The following is a 21,830-nucleotide window of genomic DNA, read 5'->3' as shown; positions in this document are numbered from 1 at the left end:
CACACAGGATATACAGGCAGGGGGCGGGGCTGTGACTACCTCTCACACAGGATATACAGGCAGGGGGCGGGGCTGTGACCACCTCTCACACAGGATATACAGGCAGGGGGCGGGGCTGTGACTACCTCTCACACAGGATATACAGGCAGGGGGCGGGGCTGTGACTGCCTCTCACACAGGATATACAGGCAGGGGGCGGGGCTGTGACTACCCCTCACACAGGATATACAGGGGGCGGGGCTGTGACCACCTCTCACACAGGATATACAGGCAGAGGGCGGGGCTGTGACTACCTCTCACACAGGATATACAGGCAGGGGGCGGGGCTGTGACTACCATCACACAGGATATACAGGCAGGGGGCGGGGCTGTGACTACCTCTCACACAGGATATACAGGCAGGGGGCGGGGCTGTGACTACCATCACACAGGATATACAGGCAGGGGGCGGGGCTGTGACTACCTCTCACACAGGATATACAGGCAGGGGGCGGGGCTGTGACTACCATCACACAGGATATACAGGCAGGGGCGGGGCTGTGACCACCTCTCACACAGGATATACAGGCAGGGGGCGGGGCTGTGACTACCTCTCACACAGGATATACAGGCAGGGGGCGGGGCTGTGACTACCTCTCACACAGGATATACAGGCAGGGGCGGGGCTGTGACCACCTCTCACACAGGATATACAGGCAGGGGGCGGGGCTGTGACTACCTCTCACACAGGATATACAGGCAGGGGGCGGGGCTACCTCTCACACAGGATATACAGGCAGGGGCGGGGCTGTGACTACCTCTCACACAGGATATAGAGGCAGGGGGCGGGGCTGTGACTACCTCTCACACAGGATATACAGGCAGGGGGCGGGGCTGTGACCACCTCTCACACAGGATATAGAGGCAGGGGGCGGGGCTGTGACTACCTCTCACACAGGATATACAGGCAGGGGGCGGGGCTGTGACTACCTCTCACCCAGGATATACAGGCAGGGGGCGGGGCTGTGACTACCTCTCACACAGGATATACAGGCAGGGGGCGGGGCTGTGACCGCCTCTCACACAGGATATACAGGCAGGGGCGGGGCTGTGACTACCTCTCACACAGGATATACAGGCAGGGGTGGGGCTGTGACTACCTCTCACACAGGATATACAGGCAGGGGGCGGGGCTGTGTCTACCTGTCACACAGGATATACAGGCAGGGAGCGGGGCTGTGACCACCTCTCACACAGGATATACAGGCAGGGGGCGGGGCTGTGACTACCTCTCACACGGGATATACAGGCAGGGGGCGGGGCTGTGACTACCTCTCACACGGGATATACAGGCAGGGGGCGGGGCTGTGACTACCTCTCACACAGGATATACAGGCAGGGGGCGGGGCTGTGACTACCTCTCACACAGGATATACAGGCATGGGGCGGGGCTGTGACCGCCTCTCACACAGGATATACAGGCAGGGGGCGGGGCTGTGACTACCTCTCACACAGGATATACAGGCAGGGGGCGGGGCTGTGACTACCTCTCACACAGGATATACAGGCAGGGGGCGGGGCTGTGACTACCTCTCACACAGGATATACAGGCAGGGGGCGGGGCTGTGACCACCTCTCACACAGGATATACAGGCAGGGGGCGGGGCTGTGACTACCTCTCACACAGGATATACAGGCAGGGGGCGGGGCTGTGACTACCTCTCACACAGGATATACAGGCAGGGGGCGGGGCTGTGACTACCTCTCACACAGGATATACAGGCAGGGGGCGGGGCTGTGACTACCTCTCACACAGGATATACAGGCAGGGGGCGGGGCTGTGACTACCTCTCACACAGGATATACAGGCAGGGGGCGGGGCTGTGACTACCTCTCACACAGGATATACAGGCAGGGGGCGGGGCTGTGACCACCTCTCACACAGGATATACAGGCAGGGGGCGGGGCTGTGACTACCTCTCACACAGGATATACAGGCAGGGGGCGGGGCTGTGACTACCTCTCACACAGGATATACAGGCAGGGGGCGGGGCTGTGACTACCTCTCACACAGGATATACAGGCAGGGGGCGGGGCTGTGACCACCTCTCACACAGGATATACAGGCAGGGGGCGGGGCTGTGACTACCTCTCACACAGGATATACAGGCAGGGGGCGGGGCTGTGACTACCTCTCACACAGGATATACAGGCAGGGGGCGGGGCTGTGACTACCTCTCACACAGGATATACAGGCAGGGGGCGGGGCTGTGACTACCTCTCACACAGGATATACAGGCAATCTGGAGAAGACAATGTGACGGCAGCTGCAGCTGTGAGTACCCCAGTCTGTGATAAAGTGATTTATAAGAAGGAGATGGAGATTTCCAGATTACGCGCTGAAATAAAAACTGAAGCAGATTGTAAAATGAAATTAATGAAGTGCGAGCGGCTGGATAACTGTATCCGAGATCTGAGTGTCATGAGAGAGAGACATATGAAGGAGATGGGAGCCCCCCATAAAGTATAGAACTGGCCCCCGAACACAAGGAGGGAAACCCGGCTACAGGGGTTAAAGAGGAGGGATGTGATCAGCCGCTGTAATGACTATGATACTGTGTATGATATTGTATCACAGGGGTCCAGGGGGAGGAGCAATGACTATAACACTGTGTATGATATTGTATCACAGGAGTCCAGGGGGAGGAGCAATGACTATAACACTGTGTATGATATTGTATCACAGGAGTCAAGGGGGAGGAGCAATGACTATAAGACTGTGTATGATATTGTATCACAGGAGTCAAGGGGGAGGAGCAATGACTATAACACTGTGTATGATATTGTATCACAGGAGTCCAGGGAGAGGAGCAATTACTATAACACTGTGTATGATATTGTATCACAGGGGTCCAGAGGGAGGAGCAATGACTATAACACTGTGTATGATATTGTATCACAGGGGTCCAGGGGGAGGGTCAATGACTATAACACTGTGTATGATATTGTATCACAGGGGTCCAGGGGGAGGAGCAATGACTATAACACTGTGTATGATATTGTATCACAGGGGTCCAGGGGAAGGAGCAATGACTATAACACTGTGTATGATATTGTATCACAGGAGTCCAGGGGGAGGAGCAATGACTATAACACTGTGTATGATATTGTATCACAGGAGTCCAGGGGGAGGAGCAATGACTATAACACTGTGTATGATATTGTATCACAGGGGTCCAGGGGAAGGAGCAATGACTATAACACTGTGTATGATATTGTATCACAGGGGTCCAGGGGAAGGAGCAATGACTATAACACTGTGTATGATATTGTATCACAGGAGTCCAGGGGGAGGAGCAATGACTATAACACTGTGTATGATATTGTATCACAGGAGTCCAGGGGGAGGAGCAATGACTATAACACTGTGTATGATATTGTATCACAGGGGTCCAGGGGAAGGAGCAATGACTATAACACTGTGTATGATATTGTATCACAGGGGTCCAGGGGGAGGGTCAATGACTATAACACTGTGTATGATATTGTATCACAGGGGTCCAGGGGGAGGAGCAATTACTATAACACTGTGTATGATATTGTATCACAGGGGTCCAGGGGAAGGAGCAATGACTATAACACTGTGTATGATATTGTATCACAGGAGTCCAGGGGGAGGAGCAATGACTATAACACTGTGTATGATATTGTATCACAGGAGTCCAGGGGGAGGAGCAATGACTATAACACTGTGTATGATATTGTATCACAGGGGTCCAGGGGAAGGAGCAATGACTATAACACTGTGTATGATATTGTATCACAGGGGTCCAGGGGAAGGAGCAATGACTATAACACTGTGTATGATATTGTATCACAGGAGTCCAGGGGGAGGAGCAATGACTATAACACTGTGTATGATATTGTATCACAGGAGTCCAGGGGGAGGAGCAATGACTATAACACTGTGTATGATATTGTATCACAGGGGTCCAGGGGGAGGGTCAATGACTATAACACTGTGTATGATATTGTATCACAGGGGTCCAGGGGGAGGAGCAATTACTATAACACTGTGTATGATATTGTATCACAGGGGTCCAGGGGGAGGAGCAATGACTATAACACTGTGTATGATATTGTATCACAGGAGTCCAGGGGGAGGAGCAATGACTATAACACTGTGTATGATATTGTATCACAGGGCAGCCCAGTGAGGGGCTCAGAGACTATCAAAGGGTTAAATGTGAAAGCAAAATCAATGGCACCTGAAGATCCAGTGTGTTCTGTTCAGGCCCAGATTGAGGGAGTGACTATGTCTGCTCCAGAGGGTAAAGTGTTAATGACTCCTCCAGTACACACCTGTTCACACCTGACAGCAGAGACTGTGGAGAGAGCAGAGACTGCAGTGACCCCAGTATTACCAGTGACCCCAGTAATAGAGTCTGAGACTACGTGCAATAGACCTCAAGTGGCCTCCCAGCGGTCTGTAGACCAAGAGGATGATATGGAGGTCACAGACCCAACAGAGGTCACTAGTGCCAATGTACAGTCACCGGTAGAGGATACCGGCCCCAGCGTGCAAAAGCCGCCAGCGGAGGGCCCCAGCGTGCAAAAGCCGCCAGCGGAGGGCCCCAGCGTGCAAAAGCCGCCAGCGGAGGGCCCCAGCGTGCAAAAGTCACCAGCAGAGGGCCCCAGCGTGCAAAAGTCACCAGCAGAGGGCCCCAGCGTGCAAAAGTCACCAGCAGAGGGCCCCAGCGTGCAAAAGCCGCCAGCGGAGGAGGGCCCCAGCGTGCAAAAGCCGCCAGCGGAGGAGGGCCCCAGCGTGCAAAAGCTACCAGCGGGAAGCGTTAGTTCCAGCATACAGGCTCCAGCGGTTTCTGGTGCGCAATTGTCGTGGTCACGGAGTTCAAGTGCCCAGAGCACCATAGACCCTAATAGTGGAAGACCGCAGAGACTATTCTCAAGTGTGACAAACCCCGCCCCCCAGAGGAGGAATGCCGTGCGAATTAAATACATCGGTCCTGAGGAGGGGATCCCAACACGACAGGTTATTGGGAAAGATCTTCTGAAAGGATTTATGAAGTTTGATGCATTAGAGGTCTATGCGCTGATCCATGTGCCGACCACGAGGATCTATGACATCAGCTTCAAGCTGCCACGAAGCCTCGACCAATTCTGGGAGATCTATAACGCCACAAGAGACAACAGTATCTGGAAGTATCTCCAGGTCATCCAGCTGTCTAAGCCTCTGACCGTGGGGGTGACCATCCTTCTCCAGTCTGAGGTGGTGGCTCTGGGTGACGTGTTGCTCTGGTGGTGGCTCTGGGGGACGTGCTGCACTGGTGGTGGCTCTGGGGGACATGCTGCACTGGTGGTGGCTCTGGGGGAAGTGCTGCACTGGTGGTGGCTCTGGGGGAAGTGCTGCACTGGCGGTGGCTCTGGGGGACGTGCTGCTCTGGCGGCTCTGGGGGACGTGCTGCACTGGCGGTGGCTCTGGGGGACGTGCTGCACTGGCGGTGGCTCTGGGGGACGTGCTGCACTGGCGGTGGCTCTGGGGGACGTGCTGCACTGGTGGTGGCTCTGGGGGACGTGCTGCACTGGTGGTGGCTCTGGGGGACATGCTGCACTGGTGGTGGCTCTGGGGGACGTGCTGCACTGGCGGTGGCTCTGGGGGACGTGCTGCACTGGCGGTGGCTCTGGGGGACGTGCTGCTCTGGCGGCTCTGGGGGACGTGCTGCTCTGGCGGTGGCTCTGGGGGACGTGCTGCTCTGGCGGTGGCTCTGGGGGACGTGCTGCACTGGTGGTGGCTCTGGGGGACGTGCTGCACTGGCGGTGGCTCTGGGGGACGTGCTGCACTGGCGGTGGCTCTGGGGGACGTGCTGCACTGGCGGTGGCTCTGGGGGACGTGCTGCACTGGCGGTGGCTCTGGGGGACGTGCTGCTCTGGTGGTGGCTCTGGGGGACGTGCTGCTCTAATGGTGGCTCTGGGGGACGTGCTGCTCTGGTGGTGGCTCTGGGGGACGTGCTGCACTGGTGGTGGCTCTGGAGGACGTGCTGCACTGGTGGTGGCTCTGGGGGACGTGCTGCACTGGTGGTGGCTCTGGGGGACGTGCCGGGGCTGTGACCTCCTCTCACACAGGATATACAGGCAGGGGGCGGGGCTGTGACCACCTCTCACACAGGATATACAGGCAGGGGGCGGGGCTGTGACCACCTCTCACACAGGATATACAGGCAGGGGGCGGGGCTGTGACCACCTCTCACACAGGATATACAGGCAGGGGACGGGGCTGTGACCACCTCTCACACAGGATATACAGGCAGGGGGCGGGGCTGTGACCACCTCTCACACAGGATATACAGGCAGGGGGCGGGGCTGTGACCACCTCTCACACAGGATATACAGGCAGGGGGCGGGGCTGTGACCACCTCTCACACAGGATATACAGGCAGGGGGCGGGGCTGTGACCACCTCTCACACAGGATATACAGGCAGGGGGCGGGGCTGTGACCACCTCTCACACAGGATATACAGGCAGGGGGCGGGGCTGTGACCACCTCTCACACAGGATATACAGGCAGGGGGCGGGGCTGTGACTACCTCTCACACAGGATATACAGGCAGGGGGCGGGGCATCACACAGGATATACAGGTAGGGGGCGGGGCTGTGACTACCTCTCACACAGGATATACAGGCAGGGTGCGGGGCTGTGACTACCTCTCACACAGGATATACAGGCAGGGGGCGGGGCTGTGACTACCTCTCACACAGGATACACAGACAGGGGGCGGGGCTGTGACTACCTCTCACACAGGATGGGGGCGGGGCTGTGACTATACAGGGTATAATTTTCAGGGACATTGTGCTGTTGTGTCCTCATCCCTGTAGTAATGTGAGGTGATATTTCAGCTCCTCCTCATCCTGATAAGTGTTAAATCTTTATTATTCAGTGTTCTAGCAACAATCCGTGTTATCAAGAGTCTAAACCCTGCATAATGAGACCCTCCTGTATTACACTGATGTATGATAACAAATTGTATCCCCCCCCTGTACAGTCTCCTCTCCCCGGGGTGTAATGGCTGATAACAGAGAGTAATAGATTGTATCCCCCCTGTACAGTCTCCTCTCCCCGGGGTGTAATGGCTGATAACAGAGAGTAATAGATTGTATCCCCCTGTACAGTCTCCTCTCCCCGGGATGTAATGGCTGATAACAGAGAGTAATAGATTGTATCCCCCCTGTACAGTCTCCTCTCCCCGGGGTGTAATGGCTGATAACAGAGAGTAATAGATTGTATCCCCCCTGTACAGTCTCCTCCCCCCGGGATGTAATGGCTGATAACAGAGAGTAATAGATTGTATCCCCCCTGTACAGTCTCCTCTCCCCGGGATGTAATGGCTGATAACAGAGAGTAATAGATTGTATCCCCCCCCTGTACAGTCTCCTCTCCCCGGGGTGTAATGGCTGATAACAGAGAGTAATAGATTGTATCCCCCCCTGTACAGTCTCCTCTCCCCGGGATGTAATGTCTGATAACAGAGAGTAATAGATTGTATCCCCCCTGTACAGTCTCCTCTCCCCGGGGTGTAATGGCTGATAACAGAGAGTAATAGATTGTATCCCCCCTGTACAGTCTCCTCTCCCCGGGGTGTAATGGCTGATAACAGAGAGTAATAGATTGTATCCCCCCTGTACAGTCTCCTCTCCCCGGGGTGTAATGGCTGATAACAGAGAGTAATAGATTGTATCCCCCCCCCCCTGTACAGTCTCCTCTCCCCGGGGTGTAATGGCTGATAACAGAGAGTAATAGATTGTATCCCCCCTGTACAGTCTCCTCTCCCCGGGGTGTAATGGCTGATAACAGAGAGTAATAGATTGTATCCCCCCCTGTACAGTCTCCTCTCCCCGGGGTGTAATGGCTGATAACAGAGAGTAATAGATTGTATCCCCCCTGTACAGTCTCCTCTCCCCGGGGTGTAATGGCTGATAACAGAGAGTAATAGATTGTATCCCCCCCCCTGTACAGTCTCCTCTCCCCGGGGTGTAATGGCTGATAACAGAGAGTAATAGATTGTATCCCCCTGTACAGTCTCCTCTCCCCGGGATATAATGGCTGATAACAGAGAGTAATAGATTGTATCCCCCCCCTGTACAGTCTCCTCTCCCCGGGGTGTAATGGCTGATAACAGAGAGTAATAGATTGTATCCCCCTGTACAGTCTCCTCTCCCCGGGGTGTAATGGCTGATAACAGAGAGTAATAGATTGTATCCCCCCTGTACAGTCTCCTCTCCCCGGGGTGTAATGGCTGATAACAGAGAGTAATAGATTGTATCCCCCCCCTGTACAGTCTCCTCTCCCCGGGGTGTAATGGCTGATAACAGAGAGTAATAGATTGTATCCCCCCTGTACAGTCTCCTCTCCCCGGGGTGTAATGGCTGATAACAGAGAGTAATAGATTGTATCCCCCCCCTGTACAGTCTCCTCTCCCCGGGATGTAATGGCTGATAACAGAGAGTAATAGATTGTATCCCCCCCCTGTACAGTCTCCTCTCCCCGGGGTGTAATGGCTGATAACAGAGAGTAATAGATTGTATGGCTCTTGTGTAGTGCCCCTTTAAGTAGATGCAGTCAGATTATTGAGGCTTCCAGCTTTATGTCAAGTGAAATAAGAGGAATGATCCGATCTCCGAGCAGCAGCTATAAATACTCCCAGTGCGAGACACAACTCACACCCAAAGACGCAGCAAGGAACCTGCACATGTTATATGTATAGTCACATCTAATATAGGATATAGAGGCTACATGAGATATACCGAAATCCATGGGATATAACATCACTCTGCAGGGGAGCTGTGAACACTGCACAAGATTTATTGCTTTATTATATACCCAGCAAAATGTCATCAAACCAATCCATGTACAAGAATATAACTACTATAATACTGCCCCCTATGTACAGGAATATAACTACTATAATACTGCCCCCTATGTACAGGAATATAACTACTATAATACCGCCCCCTATGTACAGGAATATAACTACTATAATACTGCCCCCTATGTACAGGAATATAACTACTATAATACTGCCCCCTATGTACAGGAATATAACTACTATAATACTGCCCCCTATGTACAGGAATATAACTACTCTAATACTGCCCCCCATGTACAGGAATATAACTACTCTAATACTGCCCCTATGTACAGGAATATAACTACTCTAATACTGTCCCCTATGTACAAGAATATAACTACTATAATACTGCCCCCTATGTACAGGAATATAACTACTATAATACTGCCCCCTATGTACAGGAATATAACTACTATAATACTGCCCCCTATGTACAAGAATATAACTACTATAATACTGCCCCCTATGTACAGGAATATAACTACTATAATACTGCCCGCTATGTACCAGAATATAACTACTATAATACTGCCCCCTATGTACAAGAATATAACTACTATAATACTGCCCCCTATGTACAGGAATATAACTACTATAATACTGCCCCCCATGTACAGGAATATAACTACTCTAATACTGCCCCTATGTACAGGAATATAACTACTCTAATACTGTCCCCTATGTACAAGAATATAACTACTATAATACTGCCCCCTATGTACAGGAATATAACTACTATAATACTGCCCCCTATGTACAGGAATATAACTACTATAATACTGCACCCTATGTACAAGAATATAACTACTATAATACTGCCCCCTATGTACAGGAATATAACTACTATAATACTGCCCCCTATGTACAGGAATATAACTACTATAATACTGCCCCCTATGTACAGGAATATACCTACTATAATACTGCCCGCTATGTACCAGAATATAACTACTATAATACTGCCCCCTATGTACAGGAATATAACTACTATAATACTGCCCCTATGTACAGGAATATAACTACTATAATACTGCACCCTATGTACAGGAATATAACTACTATAATACTGCCCGCTATGTACCAGAATATAACTACTATAATACTGCCCCCTATGTACAGGAATATAACTACTATAATACTGCTCCCTATGTACAGGAATATAACTACTATAATACTGCCCCCAATGTACAAGAATATAACTACTATAATACTGCCCCCTATGTACAAGAATATAACTACTATAATACTGCCCCCTATGTACAGGAATATAACTACTATAATACTGCCCCCTATGTACAGGAATATAACTACTATAATACTGCCCCCTATGTACAAGAATATAACTACTATAATACTGCCCCCTATGTACAGGAATATAACTACTATAATACTGCCCCCTATGTACAGGAATATAACTACTATAATACTGCCTCCTATGTACAGGGATAAAACTACTATAATACTGCCCCCTATGTACAAGAATATAACTACTATAATACTGCCCTCTATGTACAAGAATATAACTACTATAATACTGCCCCCTATGTACAAGAATATAACTACTATAATACTGCCCCCTATGTACAAGAATATAACTACTATCATACTGCCCCCTATGTACAAGAATATAACTACTATAATACTGCCCCCTATGTACAAGAATATAACTACTATAATACTGCCCTCTATGTACAGAAATATAACTACTATAATACTGCCCCCTATGTACAGGGATATAACTACTATAATACTGCCTCCTATGTACAGGAATATAACTACTATAATACTGCCCCCCAAGGTACAGGGATATAACTACTATAATACTGCCCCCTATGTACAGGAATATAACTACTATAATACTGCCCCCTATGTACAAGAATATAACTATTATAATACTGCCCCCTATGTACAGGAATATAACTACTATAATACAGCCCCCTATGTACAGGAATATAACTACTATAATACTGCCCCCTATGTACAGGAATATAACTACTATAATACTGCCCCCTATGTACAGGAATATAACTACTATAATACTGCCCCCTATGTACAAGAATATAACTACTATAATACTGCCCCCTATGTACAAGAATATAACTACTATAATACTGCCCCCTATGTACAAGAATATAACTCCTATAATACTGCCCCCTATGTACAGGAATATAACTACTATAATACTGCCCGCTATGTACAGGAATATAACTACTGTAATACTGCCCCCTATGTACAGGAATATAACTACTATAATACTGCCCCCTATGTACAGGAATATAACTACTATAATACAGCCCCCTATGTACAGGAATATAACTACTATAATACAGCCCCCTATGTACAGGAATATAACTACTATAATACTGCCCCCTATGTACAGGAATATAACTACTATAATACTGCCCCCTATGTACAAGAATATAACTACTATAATACTGCCCCCTATGTACAAGAATATAACTACTATAATACTGCCCCCTATGTACAGGAATATAACTACTATAATACTGCCCCCTATGTACAAGAATATAACTACTATAATACTGCCCCTATATACAGGAATATAACTACTATAATACTGCCCTCTATGTACAGGAATATAACTACTATAATACTGCCCGCTATGTACAGGAATATAACTACTGTAATACTGCCCCCTATGTACAGGAATATAACTACTATAATACTGCCCCCTATGTACAGGAATATAACTACTATAATACAGCCCCCTATGTACAGGAATATAACTACTATAATACAGCCCCCTATGTACAGGAATATAACTACTATAATACTGCCCCCTATGTACAGGAATATAACTACTATAATACTGCCCCCTATGTACAAGAATATAACTACTATAATACTGCCCCCTATGTACAAGAATATAACTACTATAATACTGCCCCCTATGTACAGGAATATAACTACTATAATACTGCCCCCTATGTACAAGAATATAACTACTATAATACTGCCCCTATATACAGGAATATAACTGCTATAATACTGCCCCTATGTACAAGAATATAACTACTATAATACCGCCCCCTATGTACAGGAATATAACTACTATAATACTGCCATAGATATACATGCAGATCACTGTATAATCTGTCAGTGGATGAGAATAAGCCCCCTCCCCCGCTGGCCCTTATATTATGTGCGTTGCCTATTAAGTGGGGGAGTATAATGGACGGTATAATGTGTTTGCTGCAGACACAATGGTGGTATTACACTGGGGGGTTGCGCTGTGTTGTGGTTACTCTGGGGGCCGCTGGGCTGATGAAAGGGGCAGAATAGCGCAGTGTGACCCCCGACAGACAATGGGGCTACATGTAATTATGGGGGGGGGGGGGCTGCGCTATAGCAGGATGTACGATCCTCTGCATTGTATAACCGCTGGGGAGACCCCACTATCTCACCACATGGACATGACAGGGTTAATAGGTTCCTTCACCAAAGATTCTGGAATCCTGATGCCAGCGTGTCCTGGGTTAACCCCTGGTGACGAGTACCCCCCTGCTCCTGACCCCGGGGTAACGGGAAGATGACCTGATGGGGGTCCCCGTCCCCTGGGGGGCAGCTGTGATAGTTGTGTGTGGTCTCTTATACAATGTATCACGTCCATCACACTGTGCAGCGCCCCCTAGTGTCTGGTCAGATACCGGGGGTCAGATACATTGCTGGAGAGAAGATCGCGTTATCCGGACAGAGGACAGCAGAACTATCACAGGGTCCGGTGCTCGAGGGTCCGGTTCTTCTTTACACTAACGATAAGTTTATCACTAAAACGCTGCTGCAGTGCCAGTATTACCGGTGACATGTGACATCACTAGCGCTGGGGCGGTGCCGGTATTACCGGTGACATGTGACATCACTAGCGCTGGCGCGGTGCCAGTATTACCGGTGACATGTGACATCACTAGCGCTGGTGCGGTGCCAGTATTACCGGTGACATGTGACATCACTAGCGCTGGCGCGGTGCCAGTATTACCGGTGATATGTGACATCACTAGCGCTGGGGCGGTGCCAGTATTACCGGTGACATGTGACATCACTAGCGCTGGCGCGGTGCCAGTATTACCGGTGACATGTGACATCACTAGCGCTGGTGCGGTGCCAGTATTACCGGTGACATGTGACATCACTAGCGCTGGGGCGGTGCCAGTATTACCGGTGACATGTGACATCACTAGCGCTGGTGCGGTGCCAGTGTTACCGGTGACATGTGACATCACTAGCGCTGGTGCGGTGCCAGTATTACCGGTGACATGTGACATCACTAGCGCTGGTGCGGTGCCAGTATTACCGGTGACATGTGACATCACTAGCGCTGGTGCGGTGCCAGTATTACCGGTGACATGTGACATCACTAGCGCTGGCGCGGTGCCAGTATTACTGGTGACACGTGACATCACTAGCGCTGGTGCGGTGCCAGTATTACCGGTGACATGTGTATTACCGGTGACATGTGACATCACTAGCGCTGGCGCGGTGCCAGTGTTACCGGTGACATGTGACATCACTAGCGCTGGTGCGGTGCCAGTATTACTGGTGACATGTGACATCACTAGCGCTGGCGCGGTGCCAGTATTACTGGTGACATGTGACATCACTAGCGCTGGCGCGGTGCCAGTATTACTGGTGACATGTGACATCACTAGCGCTGGGGCGGTGCCAGTATTACCGGTGACATGTGACATCACTAGCGCTGGGGCGGTGCCAGTATTACCGGTGACATGTGACATCACTAGCGCTGGTGCGGTGCCAGTATTACCGGTGACATGTGACATCACTAGCGCTGGTGCGGTGCCAGTATTACCGGTGACATGTGACATCACTAGCGCTGGTGCGGTGCCAGTATTACCGGTGACATGTGACATCACTAGCGCTGGTGCGGTGCCAGTATTACCGGTGACATGTGACATCACTAGCGCTGGTGCGGTGCCAGTATTACTGGTGACATGTGACATCACTAGCGCTGGTGCGGTGCCAGTATTACCGGTGACATGTGACATCACTAGCGCTGGTGCGGTGCCAGTATTACTGGTGACATGTGACATCACTAGCGCTGGTGCGGTGCCAGTATTACTGGTGACATGTGACATCACTAGCGCTGGGGCGGTGCCAGTATTACCGGTGACATGTGACATCACTAGCGCTGGTGCGGTGCCAGTATTACCGGTGACATGTGACATCACTAGCGCTAGGGCGGTGCCAGTATTACCGGTGACATGTGACATCACTAGCGCTGGTGCGGTGCCAGTATTACCGGTGACATGTGACATCACTAGCGCTGGTGCGGTGCCAGTATTACTAGTGACATGTGACATCACTAGCGCTGGTGTGGTGCCAGTATTACCGGTGACATGTGACATCACTAGCGCTGGCGCGGTGCCAGTATTACTGGTGACATGTGACATCACTAGCGCTGGGGCGGTGCCAGTATTACCGGTGACATGTGACATCACTAGCGCTGGCGCGGTGCCAGTATTACCGGTGACATGTGTATTACCGGTGACATGTGACATCACTAGCGCTGGGGCGGTGCCAGTATTACCGGTGACATGTGTATTACCGGTGACATGTGACATCACTAGCGCTGGCGCGGTGCCAGTATTACTGGTGACATGTGACATCACTAGCGCTGGGGCGGTGCCAGTATTACCGGTGACATGTGACATCACTAGCGCTGGCGCGGTGCCAGTATTACTGGTGACATGTGACATCACTAGCGCTGGGGCGGTGCCAGTATTACTGGTGACACGTGACATCACTAGCGCTGGTGCGGTGCCAGTATTACCGGTGACATGTGACATCACTAGCGCTGGTGCGGTGCCAGTGTTACCGGTGACATGTGACATCACTAGCGCTGGTGCGGTGCCAGTGTTACCGGTGACATGTGACATCACTAGCGCTGGTGCGGTGCCAGTATTACCGGTGACATGTGACATCACTAGCGCTGGTGCGGTGCCAGTATTACCGGTGACATGTGACATCACTAGCGCTGGTGCGGTGCCAGTATTACCGGTGACATGTGACATCACTAGCGCTGGCGCGGTGCCAGTATTACTGGTGACACGTGACATCACTAGCGCTGGTGCGGTGCCAGTATTACCGGTGACATGTGTATTACCGGTGACATGTGACATCACTAGCGCTGGCGCGGTGCCAGTGTTACCGGTGACATGTGACATCACTAGCGCTGGTGCGGTGCCAGTATTACTGGTGACATGTGACATCACTAGCGCTGGTGCGGTGCCAGTATTACTGGTGACATGTGACATCACTAGCGCTGGCGCGGTGCCAGTATTACCGGTGACATGTGTATTACCGGTGACATGTGACATCACTAGCGCTGGCGCGGTGCCAGTATTACTAGTGACACATGACATCACTAGCGCTGGTGCGGTGCCAGTATTACCGGTGACGTGTATTACCGGTGACATGTGACATCACTAGCGCTGGCACGGTGCCAGTGTTACCGGTGACATGTGACATCACTAGCGCTGGTGCGGTGCCAGTATTACTGGTGACATGTGACATCACTAGCGCTGGCGCGGTGCCAGTATTACCGGTGACATGTGACATCACTAGCGCTGGTGCGGTGCCAGTATTACTGGTGACATGTGACATCACTAGCGCTGGCGCGGTGCCAGTATTACCGGTGACATGTGACATCACTAGCGCTGGGGTGGTGCCAGTATTACTGGTGACACGTGACATCACTAGCGCTGGTGCGGTGCCAGTATTACTGGTGACATGTGACATCACTAGCGCTGGTGCGGTGCCAGTATTACCGGTGACATGTGACATCACTAGCGCTGGCGCGGTGCCAGTATTACCGGTGACATGTGACATCACTAGCGCTGGGGCGGTGCCAGTATTACCGGTGACATGTGACATCACTAGCGCTGGTGCGGTGCCAGTATTACCGGTGACACGTGACATCACTAGCGCTGGTGCGGTGCCAGTATTACTGGTGACATGTGACATCACTAGCGCTGGTGCGGTGCCAGTATTACCGGTGACATGTGACATCACTAGCGCTGGTGCGGTGCCAGTATTACCGGTGACATGTGACATCACTAGCGCTGGGGCGGTGCCAGTATTACTGGTGACATGTGACATCACTAGCGCTGGTGCGGTGCCAGTATTACTGGTGACATGTGACATCACTAGCGCTGGTGCGGTGCCAGTATTACCGGTGACATGTGACATCACTAACGCTGGCACGGTGCCAGTATTACTGGTGACATGTGACATCACTAGCGCTGGTGCGGTGCCAGTATTACCGGTGACATGTGTATTACCGGTGACATGTGACATCACTAGCGCTGGGGCGGTGCCAGTATTACCGGTGACATGTGACATCACTAGCGCTGGGGCGGTGCCGGTATTACCGGTGACATGTGACATCACTAGCGCTGGTGCGGTGCCAGTATTACCGGTGACATGTGACATCACTAGCGCTGGGGCGGTGCCAGTATTACCGGTGACATGTGACATCACTAGCGCTGGGGCGGTGCCAGTATTACTTCCCTCTCTCCCAGGCTCTGATGATCTGTAGGTCGGTCACTTACCTTACAGGCCAGGTTCTCCACTAGGAGGATCATGGAGTTCCTGAAGAGCGCGGCGGCTGTCAGGGGTCTCTTGGTCACTTCACTGATTCTCATCCGTCCGTCCGGCCACATGTCCCGGAGCACAGGATCCTTACTGCCAAATACACAACGTCATCAGCACCATATAACGTACACTGGACACCAGGGACTATAATTGTACACTGGACACCGGGGACCACAATGTACACTGGACACCAGGGACTATAATATACACTGGACACCGGGGACCACAATGTACACTGGACACCGGGGACCACAATGTACACTGGACACCAGGGACTATAATATACACTGGACACCGGGGACCACAATGTACACTGGACACCGGGGACTATAATATACACTGGACACCAGGGACTATAATATACACTGGACACCAGGGACTATAATATACACTGGACACCAGGGACTATAATGTACACTGGACACCAGGGACTATAATGTACACTGGACACCAGGGACTATAATGTACACTGGACACCAGGGACTATAATTGTACACTGGACACCGGGGACTATAATTTTACACTGGACACCGGGGACTATAATTTTACACTGGACACCGGGGACTATAATTTTACACTGGACACCGGGGACTATAATTGTACACTGGACACCGGGGACTATAATTGTACACTGGACACCGGGGACTATAATTGTACACTGGACATCGGGGACTATAATTGTACACTGGACACCAGGGACTATAATGTACACTGGACACCAGGGACTATAATTGTACACTGGACACCAGGGACTATAATTGTACACTGGACACCGGGGACTATAATTGTACACTGGACACCGGGGACTATAATTGTACACTGGACACCGGGACTATAATTGTACACTGGACACCGGGGACTATAATTGTACACTGGACACCAGGGACTATAATTGTACACCGGACACCGGGGACTATAATTGTACACCGGACACCGGGGACTATAATTGTACACTGGACACCGGGGACTATAATTGTACACTGGACACCGGGACTATAATTGTACACTGGACACCGGGGACTATAATTGTACACTGGACACCGGGGACTATAATTGTACACTGGACACCGGGGACTATAATTGTACACTGGACACCGGGGACTATAATTGTACACTGGACACCGGGGACTATAATTGTACACTGGACACCGGGGACTATAATTGTACACTGGACACCGGGGACTATAATTGTACACTGGACACCGGGGACTATAATTGGACACCGGGGACTATAATTGGACACCGGGGACTATAATTGTACACTGGACACCGGGGACTATAATTGTACACTGGACACCGGGGACTATAATTGTACACTGGACACCGGGGACTATAATTGTACACCGGACACCGGGGACTACAGTCCTGGCCATAAGTTTTGAGAATGATACAAATGTTAATTGTTACAAAGTCTCCGGCATCAGGTTTTATAATGCCCCCAGTCCTGTCTCCTGCACCTGTAAAGCTCCTGCAGCCATTCATGTGGGGGGGGGGGCGGCTTCTCAGCCAAGGGAATCGCCTAAAAACACCTCCATGAATAAAGAATGGAGCAGAATGTCCTCCAGGAGCCGCTTCTCCCAACCCTCCAGGAGCCGCTTCTCCCAACCCTCCAGGAGCAGATGGTGATGAGCAGAGCCTCCTCCAGCATGATGGAGCACCGGCCATAAAGGGGAGAACTAAATGGTGCAGGGAACAGAACACAGAGATTCTGGGTCCATGGCCCGGGAACAGAACACAGAGATTCTGGCTCCATGGCCCCGGAACAGAACACAGAGATTCTGGGTTCATGGCTCCGGGAACAGAACACAGAGATTCTGGGTCCATGGCTCCGGGAACAGAACACAGAGATTCTGGGTCCATGGCCCGGGAACAGAACACAGACATTCTGGGTCCATGGCCCGGGAACAGAACACAGAGATACTGGGTCCATGGCCCGAGAACAGAACACAGAGATTCTGGCTCCATGGCCCGGGAACAGAACGCAGAGATTCTGGGTCCATGGCTCCGGGGACAGAACACAGAGATTCTGGGTCCATGGCCCGGGAACAGAACACAGAGATTCTGGGTCCATGGCCCGGGAACAGAACGCAGAGATTCTGGGTCCATGGCCCGGGAACAGAACGCAGAGATTCTGGGTCCATGGCCCGGGAACAGAACGCAGAGATTCTGGGTCCATGGCCCGGGAACAGAACGCAGAGATTCTGGGTCCATGGCCCGGGAACAGAACGCAGAGATTCTGGGTCCATGGCCCGGGAACAGAACGCAGAGATTCTGGGTCCATGGCCCGGGAACAGAACGCAGAGATTCTGGGTCCATGGCCCGGGAACAGAACGCAGAGATTCTGGGTCCATGGCCCGGGAACAGAACGCAGAGATTCTGGGTCCATGGCCCGGAGACTTCCCGGATCTTATCCCATTGAGAACTTGTGGTCAATCATCAGGAGACGGAGGACAAACAAAACCAACACATTAGAGCTCGGATTCTAGAGGTGCGCCGGAATCCACATCTGCCGCAATTTAATGAAGATCCTGCCCCCGATATCCTGCATGTGTCACTTCCCCGCTCAGGTCCCCGGAGTTCACCTTCTTCTTCCTGGTGCATGTAAGTGCATTGTCCGTGTATAATGCGCTGTGCAGGGAGTCACTAAGATCCTGCGCCCGCTATCCTGCATGTGTCGCTTCACCGCTCAGGTCCCTGGAGTTCCCCTTCTTCTTCCTGGTGCATGTAAGTGCATTGTCCGTGTATAATGTGCTGTGCGGGGAGTCACTAAGATCCTGCGCCCGCTATCCTGCATGTGTCACTTCCCCGCTCAGGTCCCTGGAGTTCACCTTCTTCTTCCTGGTGCATGTAAGTGCATTGTCCGTGTATAATGTGCTGTGCGGGGAGTCACTAAGATCCTGCCCCCGATATCCTGCATGTGTTGCTTCCCCGCTCAGGTCCCCGGAGTTCACCTTCTTCTTCCTGGTGCATGTAAGTGCATTGTCCGTGTATAATGCGCTGTGCGGGGAGTCACTAAGATCGCACGCCCGATATCCTGCATGTGTCACTTCCCCGCTCAGGTCTCCGGAGTACACCTTCTTCTTCCTGGTGCATGTAAGTGCATTGTCCGTGTATAATGCGCTGTGCGGGGAGTCACTAAGATCCTGCGCCCGCTATCCTGCATGTGTCACTTCCCCGCTCAGGTCCCTGGAGTTCACCTTCTTCCTCCCGGTGCATGTAAGTGCTTGGCTTGCAACACAAATTGCTATGTTAAATCCCGAGCGTTGTCCGAATGGCCAAAACCCTTTCTAAATGCAGTGCACGTCGGAAATCGCTGGGTATTCCAACGAAAGTGCGGACCGTAGACCCTTAGTAAATGAGCCCCATTGTGACACAATGCAGCAGTGATTGTGAAGGAATGGATCTGCGCGCACTCGTCCACGAAACCAGAGTTCTGCGCATGCGCAAAACACAGGCCAGCAGCCGTACAATCTCGGTTCCGAGGCCAGAGCATGCGCAAAACTCCAGACAAATACTTGCAGCTCCTTGTATCTGCGCACTGAAGATGTCTGGGTAGGAGGATCCTGGGGCGTGGAGTAGCCTCAGCTCTGAATAATCCACGCCCCAGCAGCATCTTTAAAAAATTTGCATATTACCTTAATAAAGATTAGAAAGGATGGAGGGGAGTAAAGGATTCTCCCTAAAAAGGACCAACCTTACATCTGTAGAGGCACCTACCACCGCATCCACCTAATAGGTCAATCCATAGTGGCAGGTTTCCTGTAATACACACTGCGACCTCCAGGTGCAGCTCCTCTCCCACAATGCACTGCAGTCTAACAAAATCTAAAAATGTATAAACGTCTGAAACTACCAAAAGTAAAGAAAGTTGTAGAAATTGCAGGAACCAAAAACTTTCCCTATCAGTCCTGACCGAGAACGAGAGTCCAGGAGGAGGAGCCACCACTAGGGGGAGATCACTACATACAGATTATACACCACCACTAGGGGGAGATCACTACATACAGATTATACACCACCACTAGGGGGAGATCACTACATACACATTATACACCACCACTAGGAGGAGATCACTACATACACATTATACATCACCACTAGGAGGAGATCACTACATACACATTATACACCACCACTAGGGGGAGATCACTACATACAGATTATACACCACCACTAGGGGGAGATCACTACATACACATTATACACCACCACTAGGAGGAGATCACTACATACAGATTATACACCACCACTAGGGGGAGATCACTACATACATATTATACACCACCACTAGGGGGAGATCACTACATACAGATTATACACCACCACTAGGAGGAGATCACTACATACACATTATACACCACCACTAGGAGGAGATCACTACATACACATTATACACCACCACTAGGGGGAGATCACTACATACAGATTATACATCACCACTAGGGGGAGATCACTACATACAGATTATACATCACCACTAGGGGGAGATCACTACATACACATTATACACCACCACTAGGAGGAGATCACTACATACACATTATACACCACCACTAGGAGGAGATCACTACATACAAATTATACACCACCACTAGGGGGAGCTCACTACATACAGATTATACACCACCACTAGGAGGAGATCACTACATACAAATTATACACCACCACTAGGGGGAGCTCACTACATACAGATTATACACCACCACTAGGAGGAGATCACTACATACACATTATACACCACCACTAGGAGGAGATCACTACATACACATTATACACCACCACTAGGGGGAGATCACTACATACAGATTATACATCACCACTAGGGGGAGATCACTACATACAGATTATACATCACCACTAGGGGGAGATCACTACATACACATTATACACCACCACTAGGAGGAGATCACTACATACACATTATACACCACCACTAGGAGGAGATCACTACATACACATTATACACCACCACTAGGAGGAGCTCACTACATACAGATTATACACCACCACTAGGGGGTGATCACTACATACATATTATACACCACCACTAGGGGGAGCTCACTACATACAGATTATACACCACACTAGGGGGAGCTCACTACATACAGATTATACACCACCACTAGGCGGAGCTCACTACATACAGATTATACACCACACTAGGGGGAGCTCACTACATACAGATTATACACCACCACTAGGGGGAGATCACTACATACAGATTATACACCACCACTAGGAGGAGCTCACTATATACAGATTATACACCACCACTAGGGGGAGCTCACTACATACAGATT

General features: G+C 50.8%; 1 protein-coding gene across 1 annotated transcript in view; it reads right to left on the bottom strand.

Moving 5' to 3' along the window:
• LOC140133862 (unconventional myosin-Ig-like) overlaps positions 1–21,830 on the bottom strand; it is a 151,190-nt gene that overhangs the window by 90,610 nt on the left and 38,750 nt on the right. Inside the window, exon 14 of the mRNA XM_072154511.1 lies at positions 16,488–16,620. Coding sequence (XP_072010612.1) covers positions 16,488–16,620 — 133 coding nt within the window. The remainder of the gene's footprint in view (positions 1–16,487; positions 16,621–21,830) is intronic.

This window comes from Engystomops pustulosus, chromosome 5 (assembly GCF_040894005.1).
Source record: "Engystomops pustulosus chromosome 5, aEngPut4.maternal, whole genome shotgun sequence".
Taxonomy (NCBI): Eukaryota; Metazoa; Chordata; class Amphibia; order Anura; family Leptodactylidae; genus Engystomops; species Engystomops pustulosus.
Note: the sequence above shows the minus strand (reverse complement) of the source record. Positions and strands in the feature narration are given on the sequence as shown.